This window comes from Rana temporaria, chromosome 4, assembly GCF_905171775.1.
Source record: "Rana temporaria chromosome 4, aRanTem1.1, whole genome shotgun sequence".
Lineage (NCBI taxonomy): Eukaryota > Metazoa > Chordata > Amphibia > Anura > Ranidae > Rana > Rana temporaria.
Genome location: NC_053492.1, coordinates 312,085,667 through 312,102,507, shown reverse-complemented (window position 1 = coordinate 312,102,507; position 16,841 = coordinate 312,085,667). Strand labels below are relative to the sequence as shown.

Below are 16,841 nucleotides of genomic sequence, written 5' to 3'. Positions count from 1 at the left end.
TAGCTGAGAGAGAGGCTTGGTTGCCTGCTCTGTAGGCATATAAGGCTGACGTTCAGTGCGTCGCCCGTGCCCTTTGACAACGCCATCTGTGGTGAAATCGATCAGGGCGGAGCCACGCACTGAGCGTCATTGCGTTTTACGTGACCCCGGATGCACGGGCGCACGTTTTTTATTTGTATCTGTTTGCTTGTTTTAGCCGGCAATTTTAAATTATATGTACCGCTGTGTATATGTTGCACAATTTTTAATAAATATTTGACGGTACTTCACATTCTGAGCCTATTTCTTCCCCTGGTTCGCCGGATGGACGTGGAGCAGTTAAACACATTGGAGAGGATATTCTGCCTGTCAGCTGTGACCGAGTTTTCTCCATGACCTGAGTGGATCGACACGCTTTTTATGATCGTGGATCTGGTAAGAGCACACCCTTACTTACCTCTCGGTGGGAATATATGTTTCTTCTGACCAGAGACCAGAGGCTGTTCAATATTTGGATCATTTTATTACTCTGCAACTGTTTTTTGCCCATCTATTTGGACATTCATATGTTTTGGGGTTCTGCTGTTGATTTCCCCTCTCATTTTGGACTGCCTAACAATTGATTAGTATGCAATTCTAATGGACTAACAAAGTTTTTTAAGCGTTTGGTCCCAAATAGCAGATTGTTGTAATTACCCCGAAAGGTTTTTCCCATGACTGTTTGGGCATCATCCCTTTTTTTTTTTTTTTTTTTTTTTTTTTTTTTTTTTTTTTTTTGCTATTTTTTGCACTAGCACTTTATTCATTTATTCATTTATGCATTTATTTATTTATATTATTTTCGCATTAAGTTGCGACTCCTAGCGCAACTCATCTTTTTTCTTTTTACTTTTTGCGTGTATATCACATGTTTAGCGTTGCTGCTGGAATTACTCACTATTTATTTATTCACTTATCCATTTGAAATTCATTTATATTCATTCTCCTAGCGCGAGGAAAACCCCCCCTCTTTCCTTTACTTGTCTTTTTGATATATTTTTTCCTTGCTGCTTGGTTTTTTTGTTCACTGTGTGCAAACATGGATGTGTTCGAATATCGGTCCTCACGCACCATTGTCAAAGATGGCGTGTTTGAGATCAACAAAGAACCAGATAATGATCTTGGTGGCCTATTCATGAGATTAAAGAATCTTATGGTTGCTGAATTGCATACTCAGTGGGATATTGCTATGTTAGACCAATATGTAGCTGACTCCATGGTTCCAAGGAGCTTAAGATGGGAGGTCAGCCCCCAAAAAGGTGAATTGGAATTGGCTGAATGGTTCCAATATTTTAATGAGGCGGGCGTAAAATTTTTGCAGTTTTTGGCTCAGCGCAAGAAGTGCAAATTAACACGCTTGGATGATGAAATTAAACTCATTAAGGTTAAACTTGGGCCCCTGACTGATAGTGTGGAGTATAAGGAGCGATCCTTAGTTCTTAAAAAACTGTTGGAAAAAGAGGAAACTGAACAAAAGAATAAGAAAAGAAAAAAGTTTAACAGAGATATAGCAGATTATAAATCAGGTTTGGTTTTTGACTGGCAGAGCAAAATCCAAGAAAACGAGAGTAATTCACTGGACATGGATACAGCTCCTCCACCCAATCAAAATATGGGTGCTGTAGCTGCTTCCGGCTCAACTCCTCATACACCTAATAGACCTATCCTTCGCCCAAGAAGGGTCTCCTATAAATCACCGGGGAGGGAGAGATCGTCTCAGTTATCTCAACCTCCAAAACCCAGGGATGTACAGAATAAAGGTCCTTTTGCTAAATCTCCAGGTTGGAGAAATAAAATTAAAGTACGGAAACCAGAAACCCCTCGTCGGGAAGTAAGAGATTTTGGGAGACCTTCTTGGAGACCCCAGGAAGGAGCCAGATATGATTATCCTATTCCAGTGAGTAACCGTTTCCAACCTTTACAGGAATTTCGATCCTTCGGGGGACCCTATCAACAGTTGGGTGCCTCCGGTGGATGGAATAGAGATGATAGGTCATCTTCTTATTACTATCCTTCAATGCCTCCTACCTCCTTCTACCCCTCTAGACCTGTTAACCAATATGACCCTTATTACCAACAAGACCAATGGAGAGATCGAGAACCGAATCAATATCAGGATTTTCCCAGGTCCAATCAAGACCAACTAAGAAGGGTAGACAGAAAAGAGGAAGTAGAGGGGGGAAAAAAGCAAAGAATAAAAAGAAAGAGAACACAATAGGTCAGGGGATCTTCAATCTCAGCACTGTCACGCTGACCTCAGAGGAGGTTACTCTCCTCGATAAAGGATTGAAGTTTGCCCCACCTAAAACACTAAATAAATTTGAGACGCATATGGACGTACATAAATTTTCTAGGAAATTAAGTATGAAAAGGTTTTTTCTTTCTAAACCTGCCATAGCGTCCACTAACATCAATACAGATGTGGAAATTCAACATTCCAATCTTTCGAATGCCTCCTTGTTCAACCCCCCTGGAGGTATGGCACCTAACATCAAGGTTTTTAGGGATGTACTTTTGAGGGATCTCGAAAAAATTGATGTTAGGAAAACCAAACTCAATAAACCCCTGCAGGCTGGTTTTGACCAACTTTGCGAAGAAAAAAGTATTGTGATCCGCCCCGCTGATAAAGGGGGCGGAATTGTGATACTTAATAAGTCTGATTACCTCGAGGTACTTGGTAATATAGTTGGAGATAGGGATACCTATTTACCACTCCCCAAGGACCCCAGACCATCGTATAGGAAAGTCTTGACTGGAATAGTAAAGAAAGGTTATACTTCTGGAGTTCTCAATAAAAAAGAAAAAGCTTTTTTGGTTCCAGCTTCTTCAAGGATCCCAGTGATATACTACCTGCCCAAGATCCATAAAGATCCGGTCCACCCTCCCGGGAGGCCGATAATTAGTGGAATAGATTCCATCTCTTCTAGGGCAGGTAAGTATATCGATGGGTTCCTTCAGCCGTTGGTTAGGGCCTTACCGGCCTTTATCCGCGACAGTAAACATGTGATTAATATAATGAACAACATCCCACATGAGGAAGGTTTATGGTTGGTTACAGCAGACGTCACGTCTCTGTACACCATCATACCCCACGATTGGGGAATTTCATCTGTGAAATATTTTTTGGAAAGGGATTCTGCTCTGCTGGAGATCCAGCAAAGATTCATTATGGATCTTTTACAGTTTGCAACCACTCACAATTTTTTTTGGTTCGGTGGCAAATACTTCCTACAAAAGAGGGGGGTCGCTATGGGGGCTAAATTTGCCCCTAGCCTGGCCAACCTCTTTATGGGGAAATGGGAGGAGGATGTCGTCTATGCTGACCGCAGACCAGAATTGGTCTTGTGGGCTAGATACATAGACGACGTCCTCCTCCTATGGAGAGGATCCAGGGAGTCTCTGGTTGACTTTATGGATTGTCTCAATACCAACAATAGGGGGATTGAATTTAAGTATGAGGCAGATCAGGAGAAGATCAATTTTTTAGATCTGGAAATAAGGGTGGAGGACGGTCAATTTGTGACGTCCACATACTTTAAATCAACAGATCGCAACTCCTTTATTCCCCGTGACAGCTGTCACCATAAGGCTTGGCTGGATTCGGTTCCTAAGAGCCAATACTTGAGGCTTAGACGCAATTGCAGCAAGATGGAAGACTTCGATGAACAAGCCAAAATGTTAACTGCAAGATTTTTAAATAAAGGGTATCAGGAAACAGACCTCTTTAAACAAACGCGAGAAGCTAAAATTATCGATAGAAATGTGTTGTTGCAGGATAAATGCGTTTCTAGTGAGGAAAATAATCAATACATATCTCCTTTCATCACTAGTTATTCAAATCAGCACTATCTAATTAAAAAACTGGTTAAGAAACATTGGCATCTCATCAAAGAGGATGCTATCCTTGGCCCTGCGTTACCAGAACAACCTTGGGTAGTCTTTAGAGGGGTCCCCTCATTAAGGGATTCTCTGGCTCCAGGAGTCGTGGATCCACCATTGAATAAACCCATGTTCTTTCAAAATATAATTGGCTACCATAAATGCCAAAAATGTGCGGTATGTAAAATCAATGCCATTAAAGAACGCAAGACCTTGAATTTCATTTCAAATAGCACCTCACAAGTGTTTAACATCAAATCTTTTATTACATGCTCTATGACCCATGTAGTTTATTTACTTATCTGCCCATGTGGGTTACAGTACATTGGACGTACTGTAAGAAAGTTCCAGGTAAGGGTCAATGAACACATTGGGAACATAAGGAGAGGATTTAGAGAACATTCTGTTTCTCGGCATTATAGGGAGGTGCATGCCAGGGATCCTAGTGGCACTTCCTTTATTGCCATTGACATCCTCAAACCCCACTGGAGAGGTGGATCAAAAAGGATAGCGATATCAAAACTCGAGATGAGTTGGATATATCGCATGAAATGTCTTAAACCGCAGGGTTTGAATGTGGACATAGAGGTCAATGCCTTTTTAGACAATTCTTAGTGATCTCTTGCTGAACTATTCATTTTCTTCCCCCCTTTCTTGCCACTCCAATTTTCTGGGTCCATCTGAGGATTGTATACTATTGAAATTTGATACTAAAGATGAGGATAGTATACGATTATCGGTTTAATTTTTTGCCTTTAAGATCCGTGTGGGACCCCTTGGGGAGGTAGGTTACCCTTCTGGGGATTGTTCTTGTCTCCAATAGGGATTTACCTACCTGTAATACTCACAGATGCTGGTTAAATGGCAATGTAATTTTTTTATCAACCACTAGAGGGCTCTCAATGTGATATATTAGATTTATTAATTTTTAGATTTTTTATGTTTTGACCTTTATGATTTTAATGTATAGGGAGAATACAGATGTCAGCCAACTGCGATTTCTCTTTCAGATATTAAAATCCCTGTTTTGGCTGATATGATATTAATTTGGGTATAATGTTCATGCTGCTATCTTTCTGGCGTTTTTAATAGATGCTATAAAGTGGTGACATGAATTTACCCGTTTTTAGGTTAATATGGCGTTATCTGTTTATGTATAGTAAGAACATACGATGTGACAGTGACTCTTTAACTAAAACATTTATATGAAATGAATGGTGGGATGTCTGCTGACCATTGAGAATATCCTCATGAGGTAGGACCTTACCCTGCTGACATAGGATAGTCCTATCTATGTCAAGGGCGGTCTTACTGGTAGGAAGTTCCGGGTCATTCAGATCCTCCCCTTCCGGGTTCATTGATCCTGCGGCCGTTCCTGATTGGAGGCTGCTAGCTGAGAGAGAGGCTTGGTTGCCTGCTCTGTAGGCATATAAGGCTGACGTTCAGTGCGTCGCCCGTGCCCTTTGACAACGCCATCTGTGGTGAAATCGATCAGGGCGGAGCCACGCACTGAGCGTCATTGCGTTTTACGTGACCCCGGATGCACGGGCGCACGTTTTTTATTTGTATCTGTTTGCTTGTTTTAGCCGGCAATTTTAAATTATATGTACCGCTGTGTATATGTTGCACAATTTTTAATAAATATTTGACGGTACTTCACATTCTGAGCCTATTTCTTCCCCTGGTTCGCCGGATGGACGTCAAGCAGTTAAACACATTGGAGAGGATATTCTGCCTGTCAGCTGTGACCGAGTTTTCTCCATGACCTGAGTGGATCGACACGCTTTTTATGATCGTGGATCTGGTAAGAGCACACCCTTACTTACCTCTCGGTGGGAATATATGTTTCTTCTGACCAGAGACCAGAGGCTGTTCAATATTTGGATCATTTTATTACTCTGCAACTGTTTTTTGCCCATCTATTTGGACATTCATATGTTTTGGGGTTCTGCTGTTGATTTCCCCTCTCATTTTGGACTGCCTAACAATTGATTAGTATGCAATTCTAATGGACTAACAAAGTTTTTTAAGCGTTTGGTCCCAAATAGCAGATTGTTGTAATTACCCCGAAAGGTTTTTCCCATGACTGTTTGGGCATCATCCCTTTTTTTTTTTTTTTTTTTTTTTTTGCTATTTTTTGCACTAGCACTTTATTCATTTATTCATTTATGCATTTATTTATTTATATTATTTTCGCATTAAGTTGCGACTCCTAGCGCAACTCATCTTTTTTCTTTTTACTTTTTGCGTGTATATCACATGTTTAGCGTTGCTGCTGGAATTACTCACTATTTATTTATTCACTTATCCATTTGAAATTCATTTATATTCATTCTCCTAGCGCGAGGAAAACCCCCCCTCTTTCCTTTAAATGTTTTGAGAGATTGAGATCTACCTGGACAACATGGGATAGTTCAAAGTTTGCTTCTTCTTTTTTTTTTTTTATGATCAAGCCCACAATACAAAGATGTCCCTATCACCCCCCCCCCCCCCCACAGTAATGTATTCTGCCCCCTCACACTCACACCTAGTGTGTTCTAATCCCTCACATCACCCCTCCCCTCCACAGTAGTGCCCCCCCCAATATGCTTCACATTACCCCCCATTTCACAAACACACAGTAGTTTTTATTAGCTAGTTACCAGGTTTGCACACATCTCAGAAGGGATTGTGGGAAAATTATATTAAAGGATGAGGCGCTAGTAATGTTCAGTGAATCAGAAATGAAGATACAAATAAACAGCAAGCTAAAAGTCCATATATGATAAATCCCAACACCAAATTGTGATGCTCAAAACTGGATTCCTAGTTCTTCACCACAAGTGCTCAAGAGATGGGATGCCACTCATCAGAGAATTTTGACCCCTTTTTTACAGGAAGGTAAAAACAGCAGTTCTGGAATACCAATTGATTTCAGTGACAGCACGTTTCCACTCCACTGGCCCCTCGAGATGAAACTAGGATGGGAAAAATTACCCCACAAGAGACATAGAGGGGGTCTCATAGGGGGTTATTTACAAAATATAAATCCACTTTGCACTACAAGGGCAAAGTGCACTTGAAATTGCACTGAAAGTTCACTTGGATAAATATATGATTATATCTTGTATTATATGTGACAACACTGAGGAAATTACACTTTACTCCAATTTTAAGTAGTGAGTGTAAAGCTTTTATAACAGTGTAAATTTGCTGCCACCCCTTGCCAAACCCCCCCCCCCCATCCAACAATAAAAAAGTGGAAAAATGTAATAAATATTTAAAAGTAAAATTTGTAAAAGTAATTAAAAATAAAAAAAACACTGACACCGTCCACTCCCCCCACCCCAAAAAAAGAAAGCATTGTAAAAAAAACAATGTAAATTGTAAAAAATAAATAGAAAAAAAAAAACTACTGACACAGTCTACGCCTAATCAGTGCCACCTATCAGTGCCCATCAGTGCTGCATATTAGTGCCAATATCACATGACATTAAAATGTACTCGGTAATCTGTATCTGCGAGTACTTAAAAAAAATGAAAAAAGTATTGGTACTTGTACTCGGTCTTATAAAAGTGGTATTTATATATAATCTCAGGTTTATGATAACATTCAGTTAGTATTTAAAAATCATTTAGTTGTATTTTTGATGCTTTTATTACTTTGCAGAAATTAAATTACAGCTATCACTGTGCAAAGAAAAAACTGCTTGCTTTTCTAAAAATGGTGCTCTAATGTTTTGCCATCAGATATTAGAGGTCAAATGGCTCAATTTGTCTTTATATGTAAGATACTTTCAAGTCCAGAATATATCAGTAACACAAGGACACAATGCTATTACAGATCAGTCTTGTTCAACCATAAATTCACATTATTTCAGGCTATAAAAGTCTTGTGCAGTGAGGCTTGTTATAATTCCCTTGGACGAGACAATGGATCCATTTGTACTGTAGAGCTGAGTATTTTCATTGGGAAAAAAAGTACTAAAAGTGGACTTCATACTCCAGAACAAATTGGCAATAAATACACCACAAGTATCCTTGTCCTTTTTTCCTTTTGCTAAATGCACAGTGTGGCAGATGTAATGTTCTGCAAAGCTTTGGTCATGTAGCAAAAGTAGGATTCTTCCTGGCCCCTAATTTACATGTTATAGAAGAAAAAAGAAGTGGTAGCTCAGTGTTGCTGGGGTTAAGGAGAATTCCTCCATGGAGAATGTCAACAGATGACGACCAGATTCTGTTTTGGCTATTGTGAATATGCTTGACCTTTCTTTTGAACCCTGGGCCGAGGCTTCTTCTAACACTGCTCCCCAGCCCAACAGCTGGCATCTGTTGACACCACCTTCCAGGTGACTGGAAGGACCTTCCTTTCCCCAAGTTCTTGGTTTTCAACCACCAACTGAAGCTTTGGCGCACCTGTGGAGACAGGCGCATGGGATATTATGGACACAAAGTTGTCCAACTTCTTGTTGATCCTGGAGACCAACAGGTCTACATCCGGGGTCCCCCATCTGTGGCATATTGCCTGAAAGATATCGGGGTGGAGAGACCACTCTCCTGGAAACAGTTGCTGGCGACTTAGATAGTCCGCTTGCCAGTTTTCAACCCCTGGAATGAAAATCGCAAAAAGACAAGGAATATGTTTTTCTGCCCATCTCAAAATCCGATTTGCCTCTTTCTGAGCATCCCGACTCCAGGTGCCTCCTTGGTGATTGATATAAGCTACTGCAGTAGCATTGTCGTATTGAATCCAAATCGGGTGGCTCTGTAATCTGTGAGTCCAGGTTCTGAGAGCTAAGTATACTGCCCGAATTTCATTTTTTCTATATTATGAAGAATTATTTTGGAAGAGTGCAATTCAATATGGAGAAAAGATCTGGTAGGCCTCAAAGGAGGAGGTTTAAACCAATTAAAGGATCTAACCTTTACATTTTAAAGGGACAATGGAATCTGCTGCCCAATACAAAAAAAGCTGCATCCAAAAATATCAGTTTCACGTGGACTGGTCAAACTACACATATGATTTTATTATTTAGACATGATGAAAATTTTGATTCTGGCTTGCTACAATCCATCATACAAACCTCCTTACCATCTATATTTATCACTAGCAATTGCATTTTGCCACAATCAGCTTGTGATTATTCACAAAAAAACAGGGACTAAAATTAAAAATTTCCAGTTAGTTTCAGCAACTGGTAAGGGTGGCTATATAAGTTGATGTACAATCTATTGCATGCTACTTTAGTACAAATGCTTGGCTGGGTAAATCTCATCAATGTCGTTTACTCTGAATGTTCACTGACGTTTAACCAATTCTACTTGTTACATGTTATCATCATAAAAACGTTGTGGTCATTACATCTCTTTATATTTTTCACAGGTCTTCTCCTAACTGTATGAATGGTCTTGGTAAATATTGGTCATCAGCTCCAGGTGAAAAATGAACATCGCTGGCTTTCTAAAATCTCAGTTCCTTTGTCATCTTTTCATCAGCTATGTGTTTATTGGAACTGGACTTATCATTAATTGTATTCAACTTTTTACTCTTACTCTATGGCCTTTTAACAAACAACTGTACCGGAAAATCAACTGCAGATTGGCATATTGCATATCAAGCCGTAAGTTTATTTTTTATTTGTAGTGATGATGAAATATACTGTATGTATTTCTATTTGAAAGGGTTAAATTTCAGATGCCAAACATGGATGCATCCTACCTAGGGGTTGGGGGATGTAAGCAGACCACCTACAAGTCCATTGGACCAAATAGAAATTTGGAATGATTTTAAATGTGTTAAAAAAATGTCTCTAATGCCTTGTACACACGGTCGGATTTTTGACCATGCAAAAGTCTGCCTTGAGTCCGTCGGAAGTCCAACGGAAAGATAGAGAACAGGTTCTCTATCTAAGGTCCGTTGGACTTCCGACAAAAAAAGTCAGATAGAGGCTACACACGACCCGTCTGACTTTTTTTCCTCGGAAAGTCCGGCCGTGTGTATGAGGCTTAATAGCAAAAGAGTTACAGCCTCCACTGCCAGATTGGTTAATGGAAAATCACGGGCTCCTAAATTCAGCACGTGACATTTTTTTTCTTGCAGTTATCTGCAATAGCTAGGTTTTCTACACCAGCACCAAACACTTTAAGCCCAGGTTCACGCTGGGCTGCAGGAATGAAGCTGAACTCGCACGATTTCACTCCCGCCTGTCAGTCCCGATTTCAGCCGCGATTACAGGGACATCTCTGGAGGTCCCTGCACAGATGTCAATGTAAATCGGGGGACGAAATCGCAAAAAGTAGTACAAAAGGACGATTCCATTGCCAGCAAATGCCGCCGATTTGACATGTGATTTGACATGTCAAATCGTACCAGTGTGAACCAGGGCTAAATGTTGCATGACTTGCCTCTGATCTGGGGTTCTCTTAAGTGCATTACAGGTAATTGAAAAATATAGAAGTTATTCCTGACTCAAGATGATACACGTCAGCCCCTGTAGATTTTACCCCCTTACCCGCATTTTTTGCGTTACAGCACTGCTTCGCTTTAACTGACAACTGCGTGATCATGCGACACTTTACCCAAACAAAATTCACGTCCCTTTTTCCCCCACAAATAGACAAAAAAGGCTGTAAATTTTGAAAAAAAATCTATATTTTTTACTTTTTGCTATAATAAATGTCCCCCAAAAATATATTAACCACTTAAGCCCCGGACCAATATGCTGCCTAAAGACCCAAGGGGTTTTTACAGTTCGGGATTGCGTCGCCTTAACAGACAATTGCGCGGTCGTGCGACGTGGCTCCCAAACAAAATTGGCGTCCTTTTTTCCCCACAAATAGAGCTTTCTTTTGGTGGTATTTGATGACCTCTTCGGTTTTTATTTTTTGCGCTATAAACAAAAATAGAGCGACAATTTTGAAAAAAATGCTATATTTTTTACTTTTTGCTATAATAAATATCCCCCAAAAACATATACAACAATTTTTTTCCCCTCAGTTTAGGCCGATACGTATTCTTCTACCTATTTTTGGTAAAAAAAATCGCAATAATCGTTTATCGGTTGGTTTGCGCAAAATTTATAGCGTTTACAAAATAGGGGATAGTTTTATTGCATTTTTATTTTTTTTATTTTTTTTACTACTAATGGCGGCGATCAGCGATTTTTTTCGTGACTGCGACATTATGGCGGACACTTCGGACAATTTTGACACATTTTTGGGACCATTTCACAGCAAAAAATGCATTTAAATTGCATTCTTTATTGTGAAAATGAAAGTTGCAGTTTGGGAGTTAAACACAGGGGGCGCTGTAACATTTATTGTTCACTTGGTGTGTGTTTACTACTGTAGGGGGGTGTGGCTGTAGGACTGACATCATCGATCGAGTCTTCCCTATAAAAGGGATCACTCGATCGATGCGCCGCCATAGTGAAGCACGGGGAAGCCGTGATTACACACGGCTCTCCCCGTTCTTCAGCTCCGGGGAGCGATCGCGACGGAGCGGCTATAAACGAATAGCCGGGCCTTCGTCCCGGATCGCTCCCTGAGGCTTACCGACCGCCACATGTAGCGGGGGGGTCCCGATCGGACGTTGATGTGCCTGTCCGTGCCATTCTGCTGACGTATATCTACATGAGGAGGTCGGCAAGTGGTTAAACATATTTCTTCCTCAGTTTATATATTCCTCTACATATTTTTGGTAAAAAAAAAACATCTACAAAAAAGGGGATAGATTTAAGGCATTTTTTATTATAAAAAATATTTTTTTATTAGTAATGCTGGTGATCTGCCATTTTTATCGGGACTGTGGCACTGTGGCGGACAGATCAGACACTTTTGACACTATTTTGGGACCATTGACGTTTATACAGCAATCAGAGCTAAAAATAGCCACTGATAAAGGTCACTGGCAGGGAAGGAGTTAAACATTAGGGGGCAATCAAATTGTTAAGTGTGTTCCCTCAGCATGTTCTAACTGTAGGGGGGATGGGCTACCACTGACATGACAGAGATCACTGCTCCTGATCTCTGGGAGAAGTGATCCCTGTCATGTCACTAGGCAGAACAGGGAAATGCTTTATTTACATAGGCATCTCCCCGTTCTGCCTCTCCTTGCCGAGATCGCAGGTTGCCGGCGGACATTGAGTCTGCGGGGCATGCGGGCGGGCGCCTGCTGTCCTGCTTTTGCGGACTGACGTACAGGTATGTCAGTTTGCGCAGAAGTGCCATTCTGCCGACCTATATATCGGCGTGTGCTGGTCGGCAAGTGGTTAAATAGGAAAGTCCAAGTATTAGCTTTTCATAACCTTTTCTATTGATGCCGTAGTAAGAGCTGATCTCTGCACATTTTATACTTCCTAAACCTAGACCTCCACTTCTACAATATATATGGTTCAACTTCAGCCATGGACAAAGTTGTGTCTAATTCAGGGTAAAAACAGATGTCAAAAGAATTAAATATATACATAATTCAGGCAGGTACTGTATGTTTTTAGCCATCAATATGAATCCTCAACTTTAAAAACTGGACTTTTATTACTAATAATGTTTCTCTTGACACCTAAAAGGTTTGGATTTAGTGTGCGTGTGCTCTTCAAAGACATCCCAGTGAAATACACCTACAGTATAAACTCTGATGTAAGGAAAAAAGAAAGATACTAAGAAAGTTTCTCTCTGTCTCTAATCACATTAAAGGGGTGAAAAAACACCTTGCTGTGCCTGGCCCCCCCGAGCCCCCGTTTTATTTACCTGAGCCCCGAATTTCGGTGGGCACGATTCTGCATCGCTTTCCCCACGGCTTGTCGGCTCTTCGTTGGATAGATTGATAGCAGCGCAGCCATTGGCTCCCATAGGAAAAATAGAACGAAACTAAGTATCAAAAAAAATGTTATGCAGCTGAGCTGCTGTAAAAAATGGACAACCAACTGGCAAAATATGACCAGCTAGTAAGAGATATGGTAGAAAAGTAAGGAAAAATTCGACTAGCCAGGGGGAAAGAAACTGCCCTGAGATTACTTGCAGATCCTCCAGAATTTTTAATAGCATGCAGACTGGTAATCCTCTACCTGGAGGCAGCAATAAGAAACAAAAACTTGGACCCCTTTCACACGGGCATTCTGCCTCTCCATTTATCATCCATCTGATGAAAATCAGAGAGCAATGCATTTCCACCATGTACACGGGATGCTTTTACAACTGCACCTAAATGATTGAACTTGTCAGATAATTCTTTTTTTTTAAATGGCAAAAAACGCCTATAAACAAAGCGCTGCTAAACGCAGGTTACCGCGTTTAGTCGCAGTTGGCGTCTGAAACATGGAAATCTTCTGCGTCTGAACCCATTTTTTTGCTTACAAAGAGACGCTGTTTAACGGAACTGCCTAAAAACGTCAATAAATGAGACTGTGTACATGGTCACATAGGATAACATTTAATGAGTTCAGGGGCAGTTGAAAAAAGCATCCAACTGCCTCGGAACGTATGTTTTGAAGCGTCCCCGTGTACATGGGGCCTTAACCACTTGAGGACCGCCTAACGCCGATATACGTTGGCAGAATGGCATGGCTGGGCACAGGCACCTACGTTGCCCTTAAAGTGCCCAGCCGTGGGTCGCGCGTGCTCCGTCGGCAGCGCAGTCGCGACCCGGTCCGAAGCTCTGTGACCGCGCCCGCGGACCCGATTTGCTGCCGGTGTCCCAAAATCGGGTCACGGGAGCTGAAGAACAGGGAGAGGTGAGTGTAAACAAACCTTCCCTGTTCTTCTCTGTGGCTTGTCACTGATCGTCTGTTCCCTGTTATAGGGAACGACGATCAGTGACGTCACACATCCAGCCACGCCCCCCTACAGTAAGAATCACTCCCTTAGGGCACACTTAACCCCTTAGCGCCCCCTAGTGGTTAACTCCTTTACTGCCATTGTCATTTTCACAGTAATCAGTGCATTTTTATATCACTTTTTGCTGTGAAAATGACAATGGTTCCAAAAATGTGTCCGCAATAATGTCGCAGTCATTAAAAAAATCGCTGATCGTCGCCATTACTAGTAAAAAAAAAAAATTATTAATAAAAATGCCATAAAACAATCCCCTATTTTGTAAACACTATAACTTTTGCGCAAACCAATTAAGAAACGCTTATTGCGATTTTTTTATTTTATTTTTACCAAAAATATGTAGAAGAATATGTATCGGCCTAAACTGATGAAAAACTATTTTTTTTTCAAAATTGGCACTCTATTTTTGTTCATAGCGCAAAAAAAATCCCAGCAGAGGTGATCAAATACCACCAAAAGAAAGCTCTATTTGTTGGAAAAAAAGGATGCCAATTTTGTTTGGGAGCCACGTCGCACGGCCGTGCAATTGTCAGTTAAAGCGACGCAGTGCTGAATCGCAAAAGGGGGTCAGGTCCTTTACCTGCGTAATGGTCCGGGTCTTGGGCTCCATTCACACTAATGCTTTTTTTGATGCATTTTGCAGAAATGCAGGGACATTTTTTAACATGGTTTCCTATGAAACATGTTCACATCAATGCCTTTTTGTGCCTCTGCGTTTTTGGAAAGGGTCAGGGACTTTTTTTCCTGCAAAAAGAAGCGTTTTGCATGCAATAGAATTCAATGGACCTGCATCCAAAATGCAAGTACCGCGATTTTGCCGCGATTTGCCTTTTGCAGTTTTTTTTAACCTGTTTATAGCTGGTTGTTAAAGGAAATGTAAAAAAATAAAAATTACTGGCTAAAAAAAAAAAAAACGCAAATCGTGGTAAAATTGCGGTAAAAACGCACGTCAAAAAACGCAGCAAGCACTGCAAAAAGCATTGCAAAAACGCTCAAAAGCAACATGCATAGGTATGAATCGAGCCTTAAAGTGGTTGTAAACCCACTATTTGGACTTTTACCTACAGGTAAGCCTATAATAAGGCTTACCTGTAGGTAAGGAGAATATCTCCTAAACCTGTACGGTTTAGGAGATATTCCCCCCGCAATGCGGGCGGCGCATGCGCAGGGGGGAATCCACGGCTGAAGGACCGGCATCCGCCGGACCCTGCCGATTTTAAATCTCCCGCGCACACGCGCAGGAGTGACGTCATCGCCGCTCCAGCGAATCACAGCGCTGGAGCGGCGATACCCGGAAGACACGCCGGAGCAAGATGACATCTCGCTCGGCGTGGACCAGGTAAGTGGTACACACCTCGTTCCGAGGTAAGTATTTCATAATAGGCTAGTATGCGGTGCATACTAGCCTATTATGCCTTTTGCATTGCAGGTTTGGGAAAAAAAAAAAAAGTTTATGCGGTTTACAACCGCTTTAAGTGGTTAAACAAAACTGGTCTCCGTCTGCTTTTGCATCTGTTGTCAGAAGGTTGCACCCGCCAGCTTGCTAACAATCATCACTCATCCCTGTTGTCATCTGGGGATTGGTCACTGACAGCAGAATGTAAACAAAAGCTGACTTTTATTTTTATGATGTGCAGGCCCCTCCCAGCTTAGGGCTGTAGTTGAAATATCTCATGAGGGGACATATTAAACGGGCACAAATTAGTTTTCTAGACCCCTTTTAGGTTACGGTAATCGGATTGTACTTTGGGTTTTCTACCCACTGGTAACCGATCGTCACTATGATCTGCAACTGGATGCAGCCCTTTTGTGCCTGGCTTTCTTCTAAGGAATTGCCTCTTCTAGTTGTACTGTGTTAGAAACCACCTCCACGTGATTCATAAACACTCCAAAGACCTTATCATTGGTTGTGTCACCTAATTTTGGTTCCAGCCCTGTTTAATTACCCTGATTAAAAGTGATCTTCAAATCCCTAGCTTACTTTGAAAAAAAATGTGCTGACCTGTCAAGATATCAATTACCTGGCTGTCATGGTGACTCTCTTGCTTAAATACTTTTGAGTCACTGATCTGAAAGAACTATGTAGATTAAGACATTTTCTGTTTTGCATTCTAGTTCTGAGTCTATAAACGTTTTAAAGCCAGTAGTTGGCATACCAGCCAAACTAGCATTTTCAGAAGGAAGTAAGCAGTGATATATATCTTTGCCTGCCTTTCTAGAGTATGTATATTTAGATTATCAAGTGCATGTGGATTATTAACTCCTCATACTACTTGCAAATGTATGTGAAAATCTCTTCATTTGTTATATTTACACTTGCTTTGGTATCTGCCACCTATAGCTGCACAACCTGCCATTCTCACATTTGCTGCAACATATCTGGCTTACATCTTACAGCCTTATAAGCCTTAACACCAACAGTATTTTTTTTTAAGTTGAATGAAAAAACAAAACAGATCGCCGTACCAACGAAACGTTGTTGGTGCTGCGATCTCCCCTGCTGTTTTATTGATGCTGGTTTTTAAGCATGTCCCTTCGACAGCTGTACACACTGACTGAAAGTCAGCAGGAACCCAGCCAATTTTTTGGCCAGTATGTGCCCAGCTTAAATGGGAACTTCTGCCTATCTGTCTCTTCCCACATTTGGCACCTTTGAGGGGGGGGAACAGGTACCTGTTTTTGACAGGTATCGTTCCCCACTTCCGGGAGACGGGGCTGCGGCTCCTTCCTCCGCCTACCGGAACAATTAGAAAGCGCAGCATGCTTCGCACATGCACAGTAGGGAATCGGCTGTGTAGCTGAATGGCTTCACTGTCGGGTTCCCTTACCAGGAATGGCAGCGGCTGCGCCTAAATGCAGATCCAAAGATTGGCTGGGGTGCTGACATCATGGGCTCCCTGAACAGGTAAGTGTCCATATATTAAAAGTCAGTAGCTGCTGACTTTACATTTTTTTGTGGGTGGGGGGCTGGACCTCCTCTTTGACATACAGTATGCAGCAGTATTTCTAACTCTGGGATTCCTACTCTGACCTGCTTTCTGTCCAACAGTTTTTTTTTTTATTCCCTCTCTGAATTAGATGTAATTTTAATGCTGCAATTCAGTATATAAACAGTATATATTCAGCATATAAAC

The 16,841-nt window shown here is 41.3% G+C and overlaps 1 protein-coding gene across 3 annotated transcripts in view; it reads left to right on the top strand.

Moving 5' to 3' along the window:
* Nucleotides 1-16,841, top strand: part of AGPAT4 (1-acylglycerol-3-phosphate O-acyltransferase 4) — a 142,905-nt gene that overhangs the window by 43,210 nt on the left and 82,854 nt on the right. For all 3 annotated transcript variants that reach the window (XM_040350612.1, XM_040350613.1, XM_040350614.1), the window contains one exon: nucleotides 9,260-9,497. In XM_040350612.1, the coding sequence (XP_040206546.1) occupies nucleotides 9,320-9,497 (178 nt within the window). In that variant the 5' untranslated portion in view covers nucleotides 9,260-9,319. The remainder of the gene's footprint in view (nucleotides 1-9,259; nucleotides 9,498-16,841) is intronic.